The following is a 17,332-nucleotide window of genomic DNA, read 5'->3' on the forward strand; positions in this document are numbered from 1 at the left end:
AGGTTAGTAAGTATTCTTTTATTGTGACAAACCCGCTCCCCCGTTTGTAGCCTGTCCCCCAGGCTCAGTCAGCTACTCCTTTCTGTGGCTAGAGAATCCCATAAGGAAATAGCCCCCAAGCCAGGGCTGCTCTGCTCAGAGGAAGGGAAGGCTGGGCTGTGGGTTTAGGAGCAGGAGAACTGGGAGGACTGAGGAGGCCGCAGTGTACCCTGTGAGCCCAGGGGAGGTGCTGGCTCCTGAGGAACAAGCTGCTGGAGGCTGAGGACAAAAGGTGGCCAGAGTGGTGGTCCCCAGTTCCCCTCTGGAGCTGCTGGCTCTCAAGATGGCAGAGCTGGGGCTGAGGCTGAGATAGCAGCCCCAGCCCCAGGCTGGTTTTCCAGGGACAGGGCCTCTTCCGCTATCTGTGCTGCCCTCTGGAGGAGGTGGAAGGCCACACAGAATGGAACCGTGAGTATAGCCAGCCTCTAGCTCTCAGCCATGAGGTCCCCGACCCCAAGGAAGGAAGAAACTGGAAATTAGGAACTGCTTCCTCATGTAACAAGGTAGGAAGTTAGGAGATCATTTACCTTCAGTCACAAGGGAGAACTGTTCCTGGGGCCCAGGGGTGCCAATTTCCAGCTCAGAGCTCCTCCCATCCCAACATACTGTTCCCTGATCCAACGGCTTACCTGATCCAAGGGCTCCTCTGTCTGGGTGTCTTCATCATCTGCTACTTCCTGGGCTCCCTCGCTGTCTCCTTCCTTGGGTGGGGAGCTCCATATACTCCTGTAACTCCTAAAGAGGGAGGCAGCACTGGGTGATGCCCAGGCTGAAGAGCCCTCAGCATTCCTGCCCTGGACCTTCATGCCAGCCCCTTTCCCTCCCCTGAACCTGGTTCTGCGTTCCCCACCACCTCCCAGGATGGCAGGGAAGTGAGAGGTGGGCCTTTGGTCCCACCCCCATCCCCTCTAGATCCCACCCCTGAAGTCTCATCGCTTTAAGCACTGTCCTTTCCAGGCGCTTCTTTTCGTGTGATGAGGCCCTGTGAAGAAGGAACAGGATATACAGATGGGGGGAGCTGGAGACAGTTATGATGAGGTTAGGACCAGCCTTTTTTTTTTTTTAACAGGCAGTCTCCTGAGTCAGAGTAGGCTCAGACTCCTTTATCTTTTTTTTTTTTTTTTCAGTGCCAGCTTTGTGTGTGGGCATTCTGCTCCCATGGACATCCCTAACAACAGCAGGGACCAATCCATGTCACTGTGAAAAGGCAGCTGAGAAGGGCCTGAGCCCCAGGGACCCCTCACCTGATGGGAATGAGAGTATGGGGAGCTTGCTTCTTGGCTGAATGGTCTGCTGGGGTCTGGCATAGAAAGTGGATGGCTTAATTCCGTCTGGTTCCTTTGGAGAGGACTGGGTTACCTGGGCCCTGTGGCCTTGGGCCTAGAGAAGGGACACTGGGCTTGGACCCTGGTTGCTGGCCATTCTTACCTTTCCTACTCCCCAGCCTGAACAACATGGGGAAACCCTGCCTCTACTAAAAATTTAAAAAATTAGCTGGGTGTGTCTGGACGCGGTGGCTCATGCCTCTCATCCCAGCACTTTGGGAGGCTGAGGCAGGTGGATCATGAAGTCAGGAGATCTAGACCATCCTGGCTAACACGGTGAAACCCTGTCTCTACTAAAAATACAAAAACAATTAGCTGGGCATGGTGGTGGGTACCTGTAGTTCCAGCTACTCGGGAGGCTGAGGCAGGAAAGTGGTGTGAACCTGGGAGGTGGAGATGGCAGTGAGCCAAGATTGAACGCCACTGCACTCCAGCCTGGGCAACAAAGCGAGACTCCGTCTCAAAAAAAAAAAAAAAAAAGAAAAAAAGATTAGCCGGGTGTGGTGGCACATGCCTGTAATCCCAGCTACTCGGGAGGCTGAAGCAGGAGAATAGCTTGAACCCGGGAGGTGGAGGTTGCAGTGAGCCGAGATAGTGCTATTGCACTCCAGCCTGAGCAACAAGAGCAAAACTGTCTCAAAAAAAAAAAAAAAAAAAAAAAAAAAGATTATTAAGAAGATGCAGGCCGGGCACAGTAAAATCTCAGCACTTTGGGAGGCCAAGGTGGGAGGATTGCTTCAGCCCAGGAGTTCAAGACCAGCCTATGCAATATCGTGAGACTTGGCCGGGCACGGTGGCTCACGCCTGTAATCCCAGCACTTTGGGAGGCCGAGATGGGCGGATCACGAGGTCAGGAGATCGAGACCATCCTGACTAACACGGTGAAACCCCGTCTCTACTAAAAATACAAAAATTAGCCGGGCGCGGTGGCGGGCGTCTATAGTCCCAGCCACACAGGAGGCTGAGGCAGGAGAATGGCGTGAACGCGGGAGGCGGAGCTTGCAGTGAGTGGAGATTGCGCCACCGCACTCCAGCCTGGGTGACAGAGCGAGACTCCGTCTCAAAAAAAACAAAAACAAAACAAAAACAAACAAAAAAAAGCAATATCGTGAGACTCATCTCTATATTTAAAATAAAAGAAAAAAGAAAGAGAGGATGTAGTGAAATAAGATCAGAGCCTGTGCCAGAAGAGTTGTCAGCCAGTCACTCCCCTCCCTTCCCACCCCTCATTGTCCCCTGCGTCACCTACCCCCTGCATGTGGGGCCTACACTTCGAGCCTGGAGGACGCCTACAATGACAAAAGGAAAGGCTTGTAGTGGGCAGAGGGCATAGAGTCAGAGCACACAGACCCAGAGGGTGGCTTCCTCTGCCTGGCCTGTTACCCCTCCACCTCCCACATACATACCAGCAGCCCCTGGGCAGGGAGGGGCAGGGCACCAGCAGCTCCAGATAGGGAAGGTCCTTGAACTCATCCTCTCCGACAGCCACATAGTAATGGCCAGTTACCAGCTCCTCCCGTGCTGACAGTGGGAGCCCCTCCAGGGTGCAGAGTCTGGGAGAGAGAGGTAAGCAGGATAAGGGCTGGTGGACTCGATGCTTCTTCACATTCAGCAGACTGAGGGGGTGGATGCAGCTATTCCAAGGTGCCCACTGGCCTCTGGGCACCAGTCACCCAGGCTCTACCCTGCCTCTGAAAGCTGGGCAGAGGGCCCTCTCCCAGTGGCATAGGGGGAAGTCCCATGTTGGGGAATGTGCTTTCCTTTTGCCTCTTCATCCTCAGCCACAGCTGAAGCCAGTGGGGAGGCTCTCTTTGGGGACTTTTGGGCCCTCCCAGTCCCCATACTCACTTGCACACAGCCCCACTCTGCAACTTGACCTTCTCAGTCAGGAGCTTCAACACAGTTTCCCAGTCCTGGCTGGCAGCCTGGGACAGCTTCAGACTAAATGGGGGACTTACCAGGTCCCCATTCCTGAACACACTGAGACAAAAAGCCTGGTAAGGGGGAATGTCCCCAGGAGTCCCTACATGTGAGGCAAAGGGTGGCACAGGGCCAGCAATAACCATAACACTGGTCTCTTTTCACCCATCAAGCATGCTGGACTCCTGTATTCCCAACAGTAGCCAAAGGCTCCTGGAACAAACTCAACACCATTTTCTTGGTCTCACGAAAACAAAAATTGACGCCCTTGCTCCCCAACACTGGCACTCACTGAATATAGCAGGGAGCACCTGCAGGTAGCCACCGTCCAATGGCCCCATCACACAAGTGGCGAGTCACGGGAGGACCCTGAAACCCAAATCAGGAGAGTCAGGGCCTTTGGTTAGGGGTGGGTCCGTCCAAGGTGTGGAGTGAGGGGGCCGGAATCAGATGGGGGCAAGGAGGAATAAGACAGGTCACACCTTTCACCAAAAGGTGCTTCGATGTTCCCTAAGTCACATTCTAACCACCCCGTCCCCTAATCTGTGTTTCACAGCTTCCTCTTTCCTTTGGGGACCTCATTGTGGAGATAAAGGCTGGGACAGAAGAAATAGTGTCTTGAAGTCCCACACCCCAGGAAGGATAGTAGCTGGCTCCAAAGTACCCCCCATGGAACTGGCAGATCCTGCTGCTTCCCTGACTTCCCAGACCAAATTGGGGGCAGTTCTAGGAGGAGTGGGAAGACAGGGGCTGGGGCACAGGTTCCCCCGGACTCACTTGTAGTCTGCAGCTCTTCCCACCTGGATCCTTCCCGCCATGAGGTGAATAGCTGAAAGGGCAGATAGGTCACAGGTCATCTCGTGGAGCCTGAGGCCTCAATAGCCTGGCAGATGTCAGTGTTAGGTTGGGGCACAGCTCACCAGATACCCCTCCCCATGGAATAGTGGCAGTCATCTCAGTCCAGTAACAGATATTGGCACTTGAACCTGCCCTGGGACTCCCTGAGTGTTCAAATGTTGGCTGGGTAAGTGCTGGGTAAGTCTGGAAATCCAGACTGGGGTCTCAATACTAACCGTGAGATTAAAGGTCAAGAGGGCTGGGCATGGTGGCTCACACCTGTAATCCCAGCTCTTTGGGAGGCTGAGACAGGAGGATCACTTGAGCCCAGGAGTTTGAGACCAGCCTGGACAACCTCATTGCTAACAAAAACAAAACCAAAAATTAGCCAGGCATGGTGGCATGCACGTGTGGCCCCAGCTACTTGGGAGGCTGAGGCAGGAGGATTGGAGTTCGAGGCTGCAGTGAGCCATGATCACGCCACTGCACTGCACTCCAGCCTGGGTGACAGAGCAAGACCCTATCTCAAAAAAAAAAAAAAAAAAAAAAGTCAACAGAAACTAGAAACTGGTGCATTATGCATCCTGCTATATCCTAAGAATGTTCTCATTCATTCATGAGATAGGTTGTTTTATCTCCATTTTGTATGAGACTTCAAGAAATTAAGTGACTTGCCTAAAGTCATACAAGGAATGAAGCCTAGATTCTAAGTCTACCTAGCTTCCCTCCTCCGGCCTTTTATTTTTTCTTTTGACACAGAGTCTTACTCTGTCCCCCAGGCTGGAGTACAGTGGTGCGATCTCAGCTCACTGCAACCTCTGCCTCCTGGGTTCAAGTGATTCTCCTGCCTCAGCCTCCTGAGTAGCTGTGATTACAGGTATGTGCTACCAGGCCTGGCTATTTTTTTTTTTTTTTGAAATGGAGTTTCACTCTTGTTGCCCAGGCTGGAGTGCAGTGGCGCAATCTTGGCTCTGCAACCTCTGCCTCCCGGGTTCAAGCGATTCTCCTGCCTCAGCCTCCCGAGCAGCTGGATTACAGGCATGTACCACCACGCCTGGCTAATTTTGTATTTTTAGTAGAGATGGGGTTTCTCCATGTTGGTCAGGCTGGTCTTGAGGTCTTGACCTCAGGTGATCTGCCTGCCTTGGCCTCCCAAAGTGCTGGGATTACAGGCGTGAGCAACAGCGCCTGGCAAATTTTTATATTTTTAGTAGAGACAGAGTTTCACCATGTTGGCCAGGCTGGTCTCGAACTCCTGACCTCAGGTGCTACACCCACCTCGGCCTCCCAAAGTGTTAGGATTACAGGTGTGAGCCACCATGCCCAGCCGCTTCCCCCACTTGATCCTTACACTATAGTAAGCGACCTCAGCAGAGAGCTAAGCATAGGACCTGGAAGCCAGACGTGAGTCAGAGACTCAGGTACTCAAATTCTTCTCCCACCCTGGAAGACAGTCTTGTTCTGCCCTAGCCTAACAGGAGAGTCTGGGATGCCTAAGCACAGTGGGGAGGAATGGATGGGCGGATTTAGAGTGTTCAGTGATAGGGAGTCCAAGCAAGAAGAGCTTTTGGAAAAAGGGGCTCACCCTGTGGAGCAGTGGTCTTCCCACAGGCTGATCTTGGCTGTGATGGGCATAAACATTAGTAACACACAGAATTCTATTTGAATTTCAGTTCAGCTATTTGTTGTGTATTCTTTTTTTTTTTTTTTTTTTTTTTTTTTTGAGACGGAGTCTTGCTCTGTCGCCCAGGCTGGAGTGCAGTGGCGCGATCTCGGCTCACTGCAAGCTCCGCCCCCGGGTTCACGCCATTCTCCTGCCTCGGCCTCCCAAGTAGCTGGGACTACAGGCGCCCACCACCACGCCCAGCTAGTTTTTTGTATTTTTTTAGTAGAGACGGGGTTTCACGGTGTTAGCCAGGATGGTCTCGATCTCCTGACCTTGTGATCCGCCCGCCTCGGCCTCCCAAAGTGCTGGGATTACAGGCTTGAGCCACCGCGCCCGGCCTGTTGTGTATTCTTAGGCAGGTTTTCTGTGTGTTTTCCCTTTCTAATGGAGGCAAAACCACCCCCCACCCCCAACATAGACTTCAGTAAGTACCAGTAACATGCTGGTACATACATGGTAGGTACTGAATACACGCTCTTGCCATTACCTCCCTTGCTAGGCTCTTTGAACAGCCCCAGCCCACTCACTGGAGCTTGTAGAATCGTTCAAATCCAGCGGCCACATACTGCCCTCTGTTCTTCAAGTCTGCCAGGCTGGTGACAGGGTGACCATGACAAGGTGTGTAGAGGGCACGCACAGCCAGCGGGGCCTGCACAGCTGATGTCACCTCGCGGAGGAAAGCCTCCATGGTGGGGAAGCGACGTTGACTCACCACCAGCTGGGAGCCTGGGAAGAAGGGGTCTCCATTCCGGTACACCACTACCCTCTTGGCTGCTGGACTGCCACCTGCCATAGTGTATCCTCAGTCAGAGACACAGAGCTGTTGCCAGGCAACCAAGGGCTGGGAACATTGCCAATCAGAGGTGGAGTCCTGCCCTCTCACCCATGAAGGCAGAGGGAGACTGTGGCAAGAGCATTTATCTGCATTCAGGGTTTGATCCAATCTGCCCTGGGGAGATCATACTTAAACATAGGTGTTACCTTACTCTCCAGAGCCTCCTTGCCACTCTAAAGCACAAGGCTGAGTTCAATGGGGGATCAGCTTTGGGAGCTGTTCCCTAAGGAGGATGGCTAGATCTGTTCCTGGGCCATGGCTCCCAGCTGGCTCCAGGGTCAATGCCCCATGCCACCAGGAAGTGAGCAGCAGGGCCCAGAGTCTGTCCTGGCCAGAAGCAGAAGATGAAAGCAGCCAGGCTCAGAATCTAAGAAAAACCTTTATTCCCAACAGGTCTCCCATTCCACTTCCCCTAGGTAACTCCTTAGCCACAAATTTGTTTTGTTTTTTTGAGACCATGTCTCGCTCTGTCGCCCAGGCTGGAGTGCAGTGGCATCATCTTGGCTCACTGCAACCTCTGCCTTCTGGGTTCAAGCGATTCTCCTGCCTCAGCCTCCCGAGTAGCTGGGACTACAAGCATGCGCCACCACACCCGGCTAATTTTTGTATTTTTAGTTGAGATGGGGTTTCATTTCACCATGTTGGTCAGGCTGGTCTCAAACTCCTGACCTCAGGTGATCCACTCGCCTTGGCCTCCCAAAGTGCTGGGATTACAGGCATGAGTCACTGCGCCCGGCCCCTTATCAATAAATTTGGATTGAGCCACAGGCATTGCAAGCGTGTCCTTCCTGCTTCCCTATACTCATGCCAGCTCTCTACTCCAGCTTCTCTTGGTCCCACTAGCCACCAATGACCAGGGGCAGGAGCAGGAGGCAGAGCTGGTCAGGGAGGTAGGATGAGGTCTTGTCTCACTGCCCTTTCATAGCATTTCCCTTTGGAACTTGATCCTCTCCTGGCTTCAGGGTCTAGCCAGGTGGTCCTGTTTTCCATGGCCTGCCCCTCCACTGTTCCTCTCCTGTACAGCCTGCCCCTGTAGAAGACAGGATCTCAGGTGACTTTGATCTCCATGGTGTAGTCCTCTGGTTTTTTTGTCCTTCGTGACTAGGCTCATAGGAGGTTCCATCTCTGGAGCTTCTATCAGTGGGGATCTGGCCTTTGGGTGGTTTAGTCCTCCAGAGATCGAGGACACTATGCTCTGGCCCTGCCAAGGTCCCATCCCAGATGATGTGGTCCCCTGAGAGGCCCAACTCTTGTGTCCTGGGTGTTTGGCAGTCAGGCTCTTTGTGATCTAGTTTTCTGGGAGACGTCTCCTTAATATTTGGGTCCTCATAGAGTGCAGACAGCTGTGTCCTGGATTTCCTGGGACAATGGTCCCTAGGTTTTAAGCCTCTGGGAATCTGGTCCTCCAGGATTTTCATCTGTAGCAGGCAGGTCCCTCCAAAGGTCTGTCTTCCATCATCTGGCCCTTTGGTGAGCCTGTCCCCCAAGGCCTGGCTGTTTGATGGGGGTCCAGACCGGCTGTAGCATGGTTCTCTGCACTTAGCCCCAGCAATGTTTTTTTGTGTAGTGGCCAAACATCCTGGGGATCTGTGGGCTGATTTGACCCTCTGACAGGAGTCATTCTCCTGTTCTCGCTCTCCAGTGGTCCTGTCTCTGTAGGACTGGTCCTCCAGTGGTGGCTCTCCAGCGGTCCTGTCTCTGTAGGACTGGTCCTCCAGTGGTGCGCTCGGTTGCGACTGGTTCCTCTCACAGGTCTGCTCCCCATGTTCTGGGCACACACCGGGCTCCTCTCTGATCGGGCCTGCCTCTGGGAATCTCAGTGTTTGTTTGAGAATTAGGTACTGTTGGGGGAGAGAACATACATTGTACCAAGTAGGCCTGCTTGGGCATGGCAGGAGGTCTCTCCCGAACCCCCACCCTTGACCCTAAATGTTCTGAAAGAGTTCCAGGTTAGTGTTACCTCTTTACGGCTATTGATGGCCTGTTGCAGCCACAGCAATTCCATGGCCAAGTGGCTGCAGTGGTACTGAAGTTCTTGAAGCTGAGGTTGGCTGTGGGGCAGTCTTGGATCTGTGGCTTCTGTGAAGGAGGGAAGAAAGGAAGGAGAAAACCTTGAGGGAGCAGACCCTGGGAAATGGCCTAGCCTTAGACTTTGGAAACTCCTTTCCCACCACTGCCCAACCATGTGATGGCCCTATTCCGGCAGAGGGAAGACGGGAAAGGGATGCAGCTTATCTAGCGCTAGCCTTTCGCTCTTCAGATGGGGAGGCTGAGGCACAGTGAGGGTCAGGGGCTTGCCCTGATCTTGGCAGAGAGGTACCTGGATTCTCCATCCTTGTCATGTCTCTGGTCTCCTCTTGGCTGGGTTTCCTGTTCTGCTCCATCTGAAGCCAGGAGCTGTGATGTCTGCAGACGCTTCTTTGATTTGCTGAGCTCTCTCCTGACTTCTTCAGCACCATCTCCTCCCAGGTGGCCTCTCCCTCAGACTCTTTACATGGGAAGTGGTTCCACAGCCCCTGCTCTGGATTTGCTACCCTGTCTCCTGCTTTCCAGGTCTGATGGGATTTTGCCTTCTGAGAAACAAGAGAGATGTGACAGCCCTAGGGTTAAACCCTTTCAAGTATCTGGGCACCACGATCTAGCAGACAAGTTGCTGAGGGTTAAGGAGTGGGGTGTGAGGAGGTGGGTCTACTGCCTCTTCCAGTGAGAAAAGCTTGTCACCGGGACAAGGTGGGTTCCACCCTGCCCAAGTCCCTCCTTCCCTTCTCTCCTAGGTGTGATCTACCTCTGGGAGGAATCGCGGCCTGGGAATGCGGCCCTCGGTCCACTGAAGCGTGCCCAGGTCGCCCTCGACCTCCCGTACAATCGCCTCATACTCAGCTCGCAGGCTCTGGAACTGGCGTCGGACCAAGAAGCCCCGGACGCAGGCCTGGTATGGAGAATGAGAGGAAAGAAGTCTCTTATCACGGTAAGAGAGGGGGCATCTCGGAGGACTGTCCTGGAGAGGTCGTCCCGGCGAATGCAAGAGGCGACCCGATGGCGGGGAAAGGATAGGTGGGCTGTGCGCTGGGACTCCGAGGGGCTCGAGGGAGAATGCCGGACTGGATGTCCCTCCTCGCCTTAAGGCTCTTCCCGTTTCCCTGATCCCGCACAAGCATGTGGTGGGAGTGGGGGCGCGCAGGGCAGGGAGTCCGTGGGTCCCAGCTTTCCTCAGCGCGGTTGGGGACAGCCGGTATCTCCAGAGGTTGGCGCGCGGTTAGGGGACTGAACGTGGCAGCATCTCGCTGGGAGGTCCAGGTACGAGACCCCATGATTTCCCTAAGGGAAAAATCCTGTGCACCCCGCACCCGCCCTCGCACCTGCAATGCCGACACCTTCCGAACCAGCAGCTTTTCCTCCATGGGACCCAACGGCCCTGCGGCCTGCGCGCCTGCGAAGTGCGTCATTAGTCGGCGTCGTTCCTGAGCATGCGCGGGCGTGGGCCCCGCCCCCGCCGTCCCCACGGCAACCTCCTCCAGTCCAGGGTAGAGGCGTCCTCGCGACAGGCGCACCTGCGTCGCCCCAGCCCTCGACTCCCCCTCCCACAGTCGCCATGTGCACTTGAAGGTACGCGGCGCTGGGCTGTCTCCGCGGAGGCCGGGAGGAAAGGCGCAAGGAGGGGAAGCAGGACACGGAGCCGCTTGCTTTCTTTCTGGTTTAATTCCATCCAACGCCCCCCTCCCCCATAGCACCTGGGGGGCCGCGGAACACCCGCCCGAGTCCGTAAAAAGTCACAGTTTGAAGAGAATGAGAGGGGCAGTGTGGGCCTGCGTGGGACACCTACGCAGCAGACTGCTCCTCAGGCTCGGCGTTCTCGGCCAGGTGCAGCTTCTGGCTGTGCCCGTCAAGGATCGTGGCGCTTTGAACCAGTCCTTCCTCCCACCCTGGTCTCCCATCCTGCAAAGGCTTAGTTCCTTCACCTGTGCAAAGGTCCGGGGACGAGGGTCTCAGCCGTCTGTGGACTGAGGTTGCAGTCCCCGCCTGCCCTCTCTCACCCCCTCTCTCTTCATCCAGATCGTGCAGGTCAGACACACAGGTGTGCGCGCATGCACTCGCGCTCTGTTCTGACTGAGGACCAGGTGAGGTGGTAGTGTAAATTAGTAAAAATAATTGTTAAATGCTGAAAGGATAGGAGGACATCACAAGCTTTGCCATGACTGGTATCAGCTAAAGTACTCACAAAGATTTTGATCAGTAGTAAAACATCCCCTGCAACCACTTCTCTTCTAATTTTGGGGAAATTCTAAATTCCTGTACCTGGGTTCGGGCAGTCTGTGGCTAAATCTGACAGGACTGCAAGAGGTGGGGAAGTTGGTTATGTGCGAATACTCCTGGAGGGCTGGGGAGGAGGAAACTGACCTCTCAGGAACACACACACACAGACGGGTTCCTTGGAAAGGATACATCGAATTACTTAGGTCTTCCAGCTATCAACAAAGAGAAAAAGGGAGGCTTCTGTTAGGAGGGGAACCAGGCCAAATCCCCAATGCTCTGGGGGCTATCTTCTGGGGAGGCTGAGGGGCCCAGAGCTCTTGGATCCATGCACTCCCACCTTTTCACCCAGGGCCCAGGAATGGCTTTGGGAGTATGTACCTTCTCCACCCCTGGTGCCCCCAGGAACCAAAGCACCCAGACATGAACCTACATTGCTAAGCAGCTGGTCCAGGTTACGGTCAGCCATCGTCTTCTTCTGCTCCTCTGGCAGCCCCTCAGTGACCCCATCCTCTTCCTCTTCATCATCCTCCTCCTCGCCACACACATCCAGGCTGAAGTGCAGCCGGGCCAGCTTCTCCTGCATCTCCCGAACGTGCTCCAGCTGCTCAAAGGAGCATTCCTTCCCTGGAATGAAGCCCCTGGCTGAACCCTGGGAAAGATTCCTGGAACCCTGGAACCCTGAAATCCTGGTCCCAGCCATGCCCCATCGACTGGGCCCTCCAGCCCTATCCACAGACCCGCTGACACCAGCCCCCAGGACTCACCGAAGGCCTGCAGCCGGCCCGAGTGGAAATCATTGAGCAGGTTCAGGAGTCCCCCCTCCATCTCATAGACATCGGTCACCTCAGTCAGAAAGGAGTGCTGCAGGGGCGTGCCTGCAGAGCCGCTTCCACCTCCAGCCAGGACTGGGCGGCACTTCTCCTTGCCTACTCTGGATGGGGTGGACATGACCATGATCACAGGGTGGGGGACAGTCAGGCACCTCCAGGCCTTTTGTGCCATCTACCTATGCACTAATTTATCTGCCCATCTGCACTAACTCATCTGCCCATCTACTCACTAGCATAAATGGATAAGTTTATGGTTCTCCCTTGGGCACTGGGAAGGGGTGAGGAGGTGTGAAGAGGTCAAAAAGAAGTCTTTTCTGCTAATAACACAGCCAGAGCAGTGCCTGAAAGGGGGTCCCTGGGTTCCTGTCTGAGTGCCTCACTCCTTTGTTCTATGACCCTGAGGCAGTCACTTATCCTCCCTAGTCTTCAGTGTATGTAGAGACAGCTACTCCCTTATTGTCACCAGGGCTATCTTACCTCCTACCAAAATATCTTTCTGTCCCTCTTCTTTTTTTTTGTTTTTTTGAGACAGAGTCTCTGTTGCCCAGGCTGGAGTGCAGTGGCACGATCTCGGCTCACTGCAACCTCGCCCCCTGGGTTCAAGCAATTCTCTTGCCTCGGCCTCCCGAGTAGCTGGGATTATAGGCGCCAGCCACTACGCCCTGCTAATTTTTTTTATTTTTAGTAGAGATGGGGTTTCACCATGTTGGCCAGGCTGGTCTCGAACTCCTGACCTCAGGTCATCCACCTGCCTCGGCCTCCCTGAGTGCTAGGATTACAGGTGTGAGCCACCACCCCCAGCCCTCTTCTTTTTTTTTAAATTAAATTTTGTTTGTTTGTTTGTTTGAGACAGAGTCTCAGTGTCACACAGGCTGGAGTGCAATGGCACAATCGTGGTTCACTGCAACCTCTGCCTTCCGGGTTCAAGCGATTCTCATGCCTCAGCCTCCTGAGTAGATGGGATTATAGGTGCCCACCACCACGCCCTGCTAATTTTTGTATTTTTAATAGAGACGAAGTTTTACCATGTTGACCAAGCTGGTCTCAAACTCCTGACCTCAGGTGATCTGCCTGCCTCAGCCTCCCCAAGTGCTGGGATTACAGGCGTGAGCCACCATGCCCAGTCAACCCTCTTCTATTTAAAAACTATTTTAAACAAAAACAAAAATACATAGAAAACAAGCCAAACCAATAAACCGAAAAAACTGTCTTAAAATTTCCACTGCTCTCAGGATAAAATTGAATGCCCCTGCCAGTCTGGCCCTCATGCCTTCCCAGTTGCCTTTCCTGCTACTCTCCCCACAGCCTTGAGCTTCATGCCTCTTAGGCAACACAGGGAAACACAGTGGTCTTATTTGGAACAACTGGAGAAACAATACATTGTATTTAGTGGGGAACAAACACGGACACATTATAAGGCAGCATGCAAACTCCCAATCATAAAAGAAAATTCAACAGATAATTCAAATTGTGCCCCCAGGTATTCCCTCACCATTTCCTGTCTCCTGATACTCCAGGGCCCCCAAACCACCTGTGGTTCCTGAAACCTTTCAGGTAATGGCTTTCTTCCATATTTATACTAGGTAAGCCTCTCAGCGTGGAACATTCACTTTCTGGCAGAATTGCTCACTCCCTCCTCTGAGGCGCATCCTCACGCTATGTGATCCCAGGGACCCACCTGGCCCTTTTGCCACACAGCTGAGGGTAGGGACTGGGTCTGAGTGAGCTCTTAGTGCTCAGGGGCCTGCTCCAGAAAGCCATCAAGTATTGCTTAGGAACTAAAGGCAGAGGCCCCCCTTGCCTTCCTCTCTACAGTGCAACCCAGAGTTGGGGTCCCTTCTTCTCTGCTTCCCTTCTGTACCCACCTCTTGAACTTGGCCCGCTGCTTGGGGGATGGCAGATGAGGAAGTCCTAGGGCCAAGGAACCGCTGTGGCTGGTAGGCACAGGGACCCTGCGTAGTGTGCCTGGGGCCTGGGCTGGCTGGGCCAGGCAGGGCTTGGGACTCCGTTTCTTCTTTTTGTCATCCATTGGGCGCTGGCTGGGCCTCAGGCCTAGGAGGAAAGCAACCCCACAAAGATAGCCAGGGGCAGAGTTAGCCCTTTACCCAGAAATCCCTGAGAACTGCACCAGGGAAGGGACCTGGCACCTTCCAGCTTGTCCCCTCATCTGTACAGTAGGGGCAGAGCCAGATGCCAGTGGCTGCTGCTGGGATCGTGTACACTTGAAGGACCTTCTAAGGCCCACCCTAATTCCCCCTAAGCCTGAAAATCTAGGCCCCTCCTGAAAGGGTGGGACCAGACACAATTATCTTGGCGCTACTGGGGCTTCCTGTCCCCGTGGCTGGGGGGCGGGGCTGGCAGAGGAAATGTAGTGGGAGACAGGACAGAGGTGAGCTGCAGATTAGGAGTGTCTTAACTAAGCCCCATTCTATTTATTAGTGGCCTAAGCAGATGCTGACAAACCCTGTCAGCATGGGAGGGGGACAAGGTGCGGGCGGGGGCATCTGGGAAGGCCCCAGAGTCTGGGGTAGTTGTAGGAGAAGCCGCGGCACACAGCGCAGGGTTCATTGTGGGTTTCCCCCACATAGACACCGGCATCCCTCCTTTTCCACCCACCACCAACCGAAAACATGAGGGACTCCCAGAAGTTCCCCCGGGTGTGCTTCCAGCTGCTTCATTTTTCCCGGTCGGAAAGTCCCTGCTGGGCTTCAGCTGCAGCCAGGGTGGGCTGGGTGGTCGGCCCCTGGCTGCCTGGGCCTCCGACAAAGGCTGTGCCTGTAGCTGGGCTGCTCCGCGGTCCCCGGTCCAGCCCCGCCCCCCAAGCCTCTGGTCGGCTGGGGTCCCCTCCTCTGGGGGTCTCACTCCAGGCTGCTGCTACCAAGCCTAACTCCGAATTCTGGGACTGGGGGTGGCGGTGGGGATGGATGGCGCTTAAGCATTTACACTGGCACATAGCTGGCTGGCACCGACGGGGTCTGCGGGTGTGGGGACGGGAGACAGGAGCGCATCCTTTGCCTCTCCCTGCAGCAGCTTGACCCAATTAGGGACTTGATAGAAGAACTGGAGCCGGAGCCCGTGCTCCCCAGGAGCGGCTCGGGCGACCGGGGATCTATTTCCCACGCCCGGGCTCCAAAGCCATGTGCCAAACTCATCGCTCAGCTCCGGAGCCGCGCTCGAAGACGGAGCGTCAGACCCGCGTCATTCCGCCCCCGCCCTCACTCTCTCAGGGGGGTACTGACCTGGAGGTTTGGGGTCTCAAGGATGCTTCGGTGCAAGGTCCCTCCGCCCTCCGCCCTCTCCTCCCAGGAACACCACCGGGTGAAAGCTAAGCTGGAGGGAGTTCATTTGCATTTAAAGAGAAAGTGACCTTCTCCTTAGCTCGGAGGGGTGAGAAGGGAGGAGCATCCCCGCGTCTGCTAAGCAGTTCCTCTCACTCGACCTCACCTCCCCGCCTGAACCCTGGGGACCCTGTTAGTTGTGTGATGGCTATTTTAAAAAGATTTTCCCTTTCCCGGCAGTTTCAGAGAGAAGCTACAGTTCCTTACAAAATGGTGGTGGCTTTGTCAGAAAGTGGGTGGGGCGGGGGAGAGGAGAGACAGAGAGAGAGAGAGAGAGAGAGAGAATGTAAGCATAGAAAAAGCACAAGCAGCAACAGCAGCAGCATCAGGAAGACACTTCGAGCAAAGACAGCCATCAATGGAGTGAGTCCAGTGCCCTGTTGAGCACTTTACGTACATTTCATCCCTAAAACAACCCTTAAGGAAGATATCAGTGTCATTCCCCATTCTACTGAAAGTAAGCAACAGTCTTTTGAAGGCAAACCCCCTCTCCCTACAATGCCAGACAGTTTTCTCTGGTGGGGGCTGTATTTTGCTGCAGATGAAGTGACAAGAGTCCTCCCCACCCTCCAGGCCCTGGAGACAGGTGTGGGGAGCACCAGGTCACAGGGAAGACCACGCGATTCCCTGGCACTTGACTCCAGTCCTCAGGGAAACCTGAGCGCTTGATGGAGGCTGACCCAGTGTGGCTTCTGCTGCCTGCAGCCGGATCAATGGGGGCAGCTATTTAAAGCCCTGGCAGAGGCTCCTGGCGCAGGTCCCCAGAGCAGCATCTGATGCAACAGGAGAGAGGCTCATGTTTGGCTAGGCGGCTCAGCAGGCTCAAGTGAGCTGGCCCAGGGCAGTGCACACGGCCACCCAGCCCACCTTCCCCATCCCTGGGCAGGAGTGGCTTCCTGGGGTTGGGCCTCTGGCTGATGTGGGGAGCCATGGGCACTGCTCCTGAGGGCACCTGCTCAGGGCTTCTTCCTGGGTACTCCCAACACTCAGACCACTCCACGAGGGGAGAGAGTAATTCTGAACTTTTTCAATAACCAGGGGGCCAGACTGGGGACAACGGAAATCCCTCTCCTTCCCACCGGAGCTGCTAGAGTAATGGTAATGGTAATGCTGCTGGCAGAGGGAGCACTCCTCTGGTTCCCATCCTCAGCTGCTTCACTGGGGGGTCAGAAACCTCCTTATCAGAGCTGCTTTGCTTGGAATCTCCAAGAGTTGGGGCGGCACCCGCCTAACCCTCCAGAGGATCTGCGACTGGAAATAACATGGCCAGCACAGAAAACATGTATCAGGACCCAGCTAGAAGGGTCAGAGGCTCTGCTGGGACTGTCACAGCCAGTGTGGACAGATCTATTTATGGACGCCTGGAGGGAAGGGCATGTGGGTTGTCTCTGCCATTTCCTGGGCATTCAGCACATATCATCCTTTGTGCCAGACCAACCCAGGACCCAGAGAGAACAGGGTGCTGGGTGAGGCCACCAGCAGAATATCTCCCATATAGGAGTCCCAGGCTTGAGGTGGGTAAATGAGGGGTGTAAAAACTGAACAAAGAATGTGCTCTCCTTAAGGAATGCATACAATTAAGAGGCCCCTGTGCATTCCTTTGGGCAGGCCAGGGCTATAGGAGCCTACCCATAGCACAGACCCAAATAGCAGTGATGAGTGTCCACCCCTCTTAACCTGGGCCTCAACTGGCCTATGGCTGGCTCCATGCCTTTTGCTTTACTCCTGGAGCCTATCAATTTCCTACTGAAACACCTTCAGTTGCTACCCACATCCCCCACCCTCTGGGTCTAGCCCACATTCCTTAACCTGGTACCCAGACTCTGGGCCCAGCCTCACCCCTTCTCCCCGTCCCATGCACCTGCTTCCCAGCTATACCATTTCATCACTAAATGACATTCATCTCCCTGCGCTTTGGTCAGGCCATTCCAGGTATCACCCCCTCCCCTTGCTGAAGGAGGCAGGGGCCTCCTCTCTGCTCTCAACACCATTGACCTGTCTATACCTAAAAGTACCTTTTCCCTTCACTAGCCTGTGAGCCCCCAGATCAGGGAAAACTTTCGTGTGTGTGATCCTCTCTGATGCAAGAGTCCTGCCAACTTTACCCAAAGGCTCCACTCAGGCAGCTCAAGTGAATGCGCCAGTCCTGAGGCTGTGGCGACTGCTTGAAGGCACTGTGGAACATGCAAGATACCAGGGCACCACCATGGCCACTCTGCAGCAGAACCGGACAAGTCAGTGATGATGGAAGGGGCTGAATGGATCGGATCCAGAGGCATCAAAGGAAC

The 17,332-nt window shown here is 54.6% G+C and overlaps 3 protein-coding genes across 5 annotated transcripts; all 3 read right to left on the minus strand.

The window, feature by feature from the left end:
• Positions 1 to 3: 3 nt before the first annotated feature.
• Positions 4 to 6,871, minus strand: DCDC2B (doublecortin domain containing 2B). Its single transcript, XM_007979598.3, is given in 10 exon segments — positions 4 to 413; positions 669 to 725; positions 728 to 774; positions 1,284 to 1,419; positions 2,614 to 2,653; positions 2,771 to 2,917; positions 3,213 to 3,344; positions 3,577 to 3,653; positions 4,062 to 4,113; positions 6,315 to 6,871. Coding segments are annotated over 10 exon segments (1,050 nt in total). The 5' UTR covers positions 6,581 to 6,871; the 3' UTR covers positions 4 to 317.
• A 111-nt stretch (positions 6,872 to 6,982) lies between these two features.
• IQCC (IQ motif containing C) lies at positions 6,983 to 10,080 on the minus strand. 2 transcript variants are annotated; one of them, XM_007979596.3, is made up of 5 exons: positions 9,982 to 10,080; positions 9,408 to 9,551; positions 8,943 to 9,195; positions 8,583 to 8,701; positions 6,983 to 8,463 (listed from the first exon to the last, which is right to left on the minus strand). In XM_007979596.3, exons 1-5 carry the CDS (start codon positions 10,066 to 10,068, stop codon positions 7,588 to 7,590), a joined length of 1,479 nt encoding a protein of 492 aa, XP_007977787.2. In that variant the 5' UTR covers positions 10,069 to 10,080; the 3' UTR covers positions 6,983 to 7,587. The 2 variants fall into 2 exon arrangements, with proteins under 2 accessions (XP_007977787.2, XP_072863655.1); XM_073007554.1 differs by having other exon boundaries at positions 9,742 to 10,045.
• Positions 10,081 to 10,302: 222 nt separating this feature from the next.
• Positions 10,303 to 17,254, minus strand: CCDC28B (coiled-coil domain containing 28B). Of its 2 annotated transcripts, XM_007979595.3 has the most exons (6): positions 14,946 to 17,254; positions 13,572 to 13,758; positions 11,641 to 11,807; positions 11,307 to 11,500; positions 11,066 to 11,088; positions 10,303 to 10,496 (listed from the first exon to the last, which is right to left on the minus strand). In XM_007979595.3, exons 2-6 carry the CDS (start codon positions 13,733 to 13,735, stop codon positions 10,442 to 10,444), a joined length of 603 nt encoding a protein of 200 aa, XP_007977786.1. In that variant the 5' UTR covers positions 13,736 to 13,758; positions 14,946 to 17,254; the 3' UTR covers positions 10,303 to 10,441. The 2 variants fall into 2 exon arrangements, with proteins under 2 accessions (XP_007977786.1, XP_007977784.1); XM_007979593.3 differs by lacking the exon at positions 10,303 to 10,496 and having other exon boundaries at positions 10,505 to 11,088.
• Between the last annotated feature and the right edge of the window lie 78 nt (positions 17,255 to 17,332).

The sequence above is a fragment of the Chlorocebus sabaeus genome, chromosome 20 (assembly GCF_047675955.1).
Source record: "Chlorocebus sabaeus isolate Y175 chromosome 20, mChlSab1.0.hap1, whole genome shotgun sequence".
Taxonomy (NCBI): Eukaryota; Metazoa; Chordata; class Mammalia; order Primates; family Cercopithecidae; genus Chlorocebus; species Chlorocebus sabaeus.

Coding starts and splice junctions, on each gene's coding strand:
- IQCC (XM_073007554.1), bottom strand. CDS start 10,023: ATGGAGGAAAAGCTGCTGGTTCGGAAGGTGTCGGCATTGCAGGTGCGA. Junction 9,196..9,407: donor GGCCGCGATTCCTCCCAGAG/GTAGATCACACC, acceptor CTTGTTTCTCAG/AAGGCAAAATCCCATCAGAC. Junction 8,464..8,582: donor CCATCAATAGCCGTAAAGAG/GTAACACTAACC, acceptor CTCCCCCAACAG/TACCTAATTCTCAAACAAAC.
- CCDC28B (XM_007979593.3), bottom strand. CDS start 13,735: ATGGATGACAAAAAGAAGAAACGGAGTCCCAAGCCCTGCCTGGCCCAG. Junction 11,808..13,571: donor CAGCGGGCCAAGTTCAAGAG/GTGGGTACAGAA, acceptor CACCCCATCCAG/AGTAGGCAAGGAGAAGTGCC. Junction 11,501..11,640: donor GGGCCGGCTGCAGGCCTTCG/GTGAGTCCTGGG, acceptor GCTTCATTCCAG/GGAAGGAATGCTCCTTTGAG.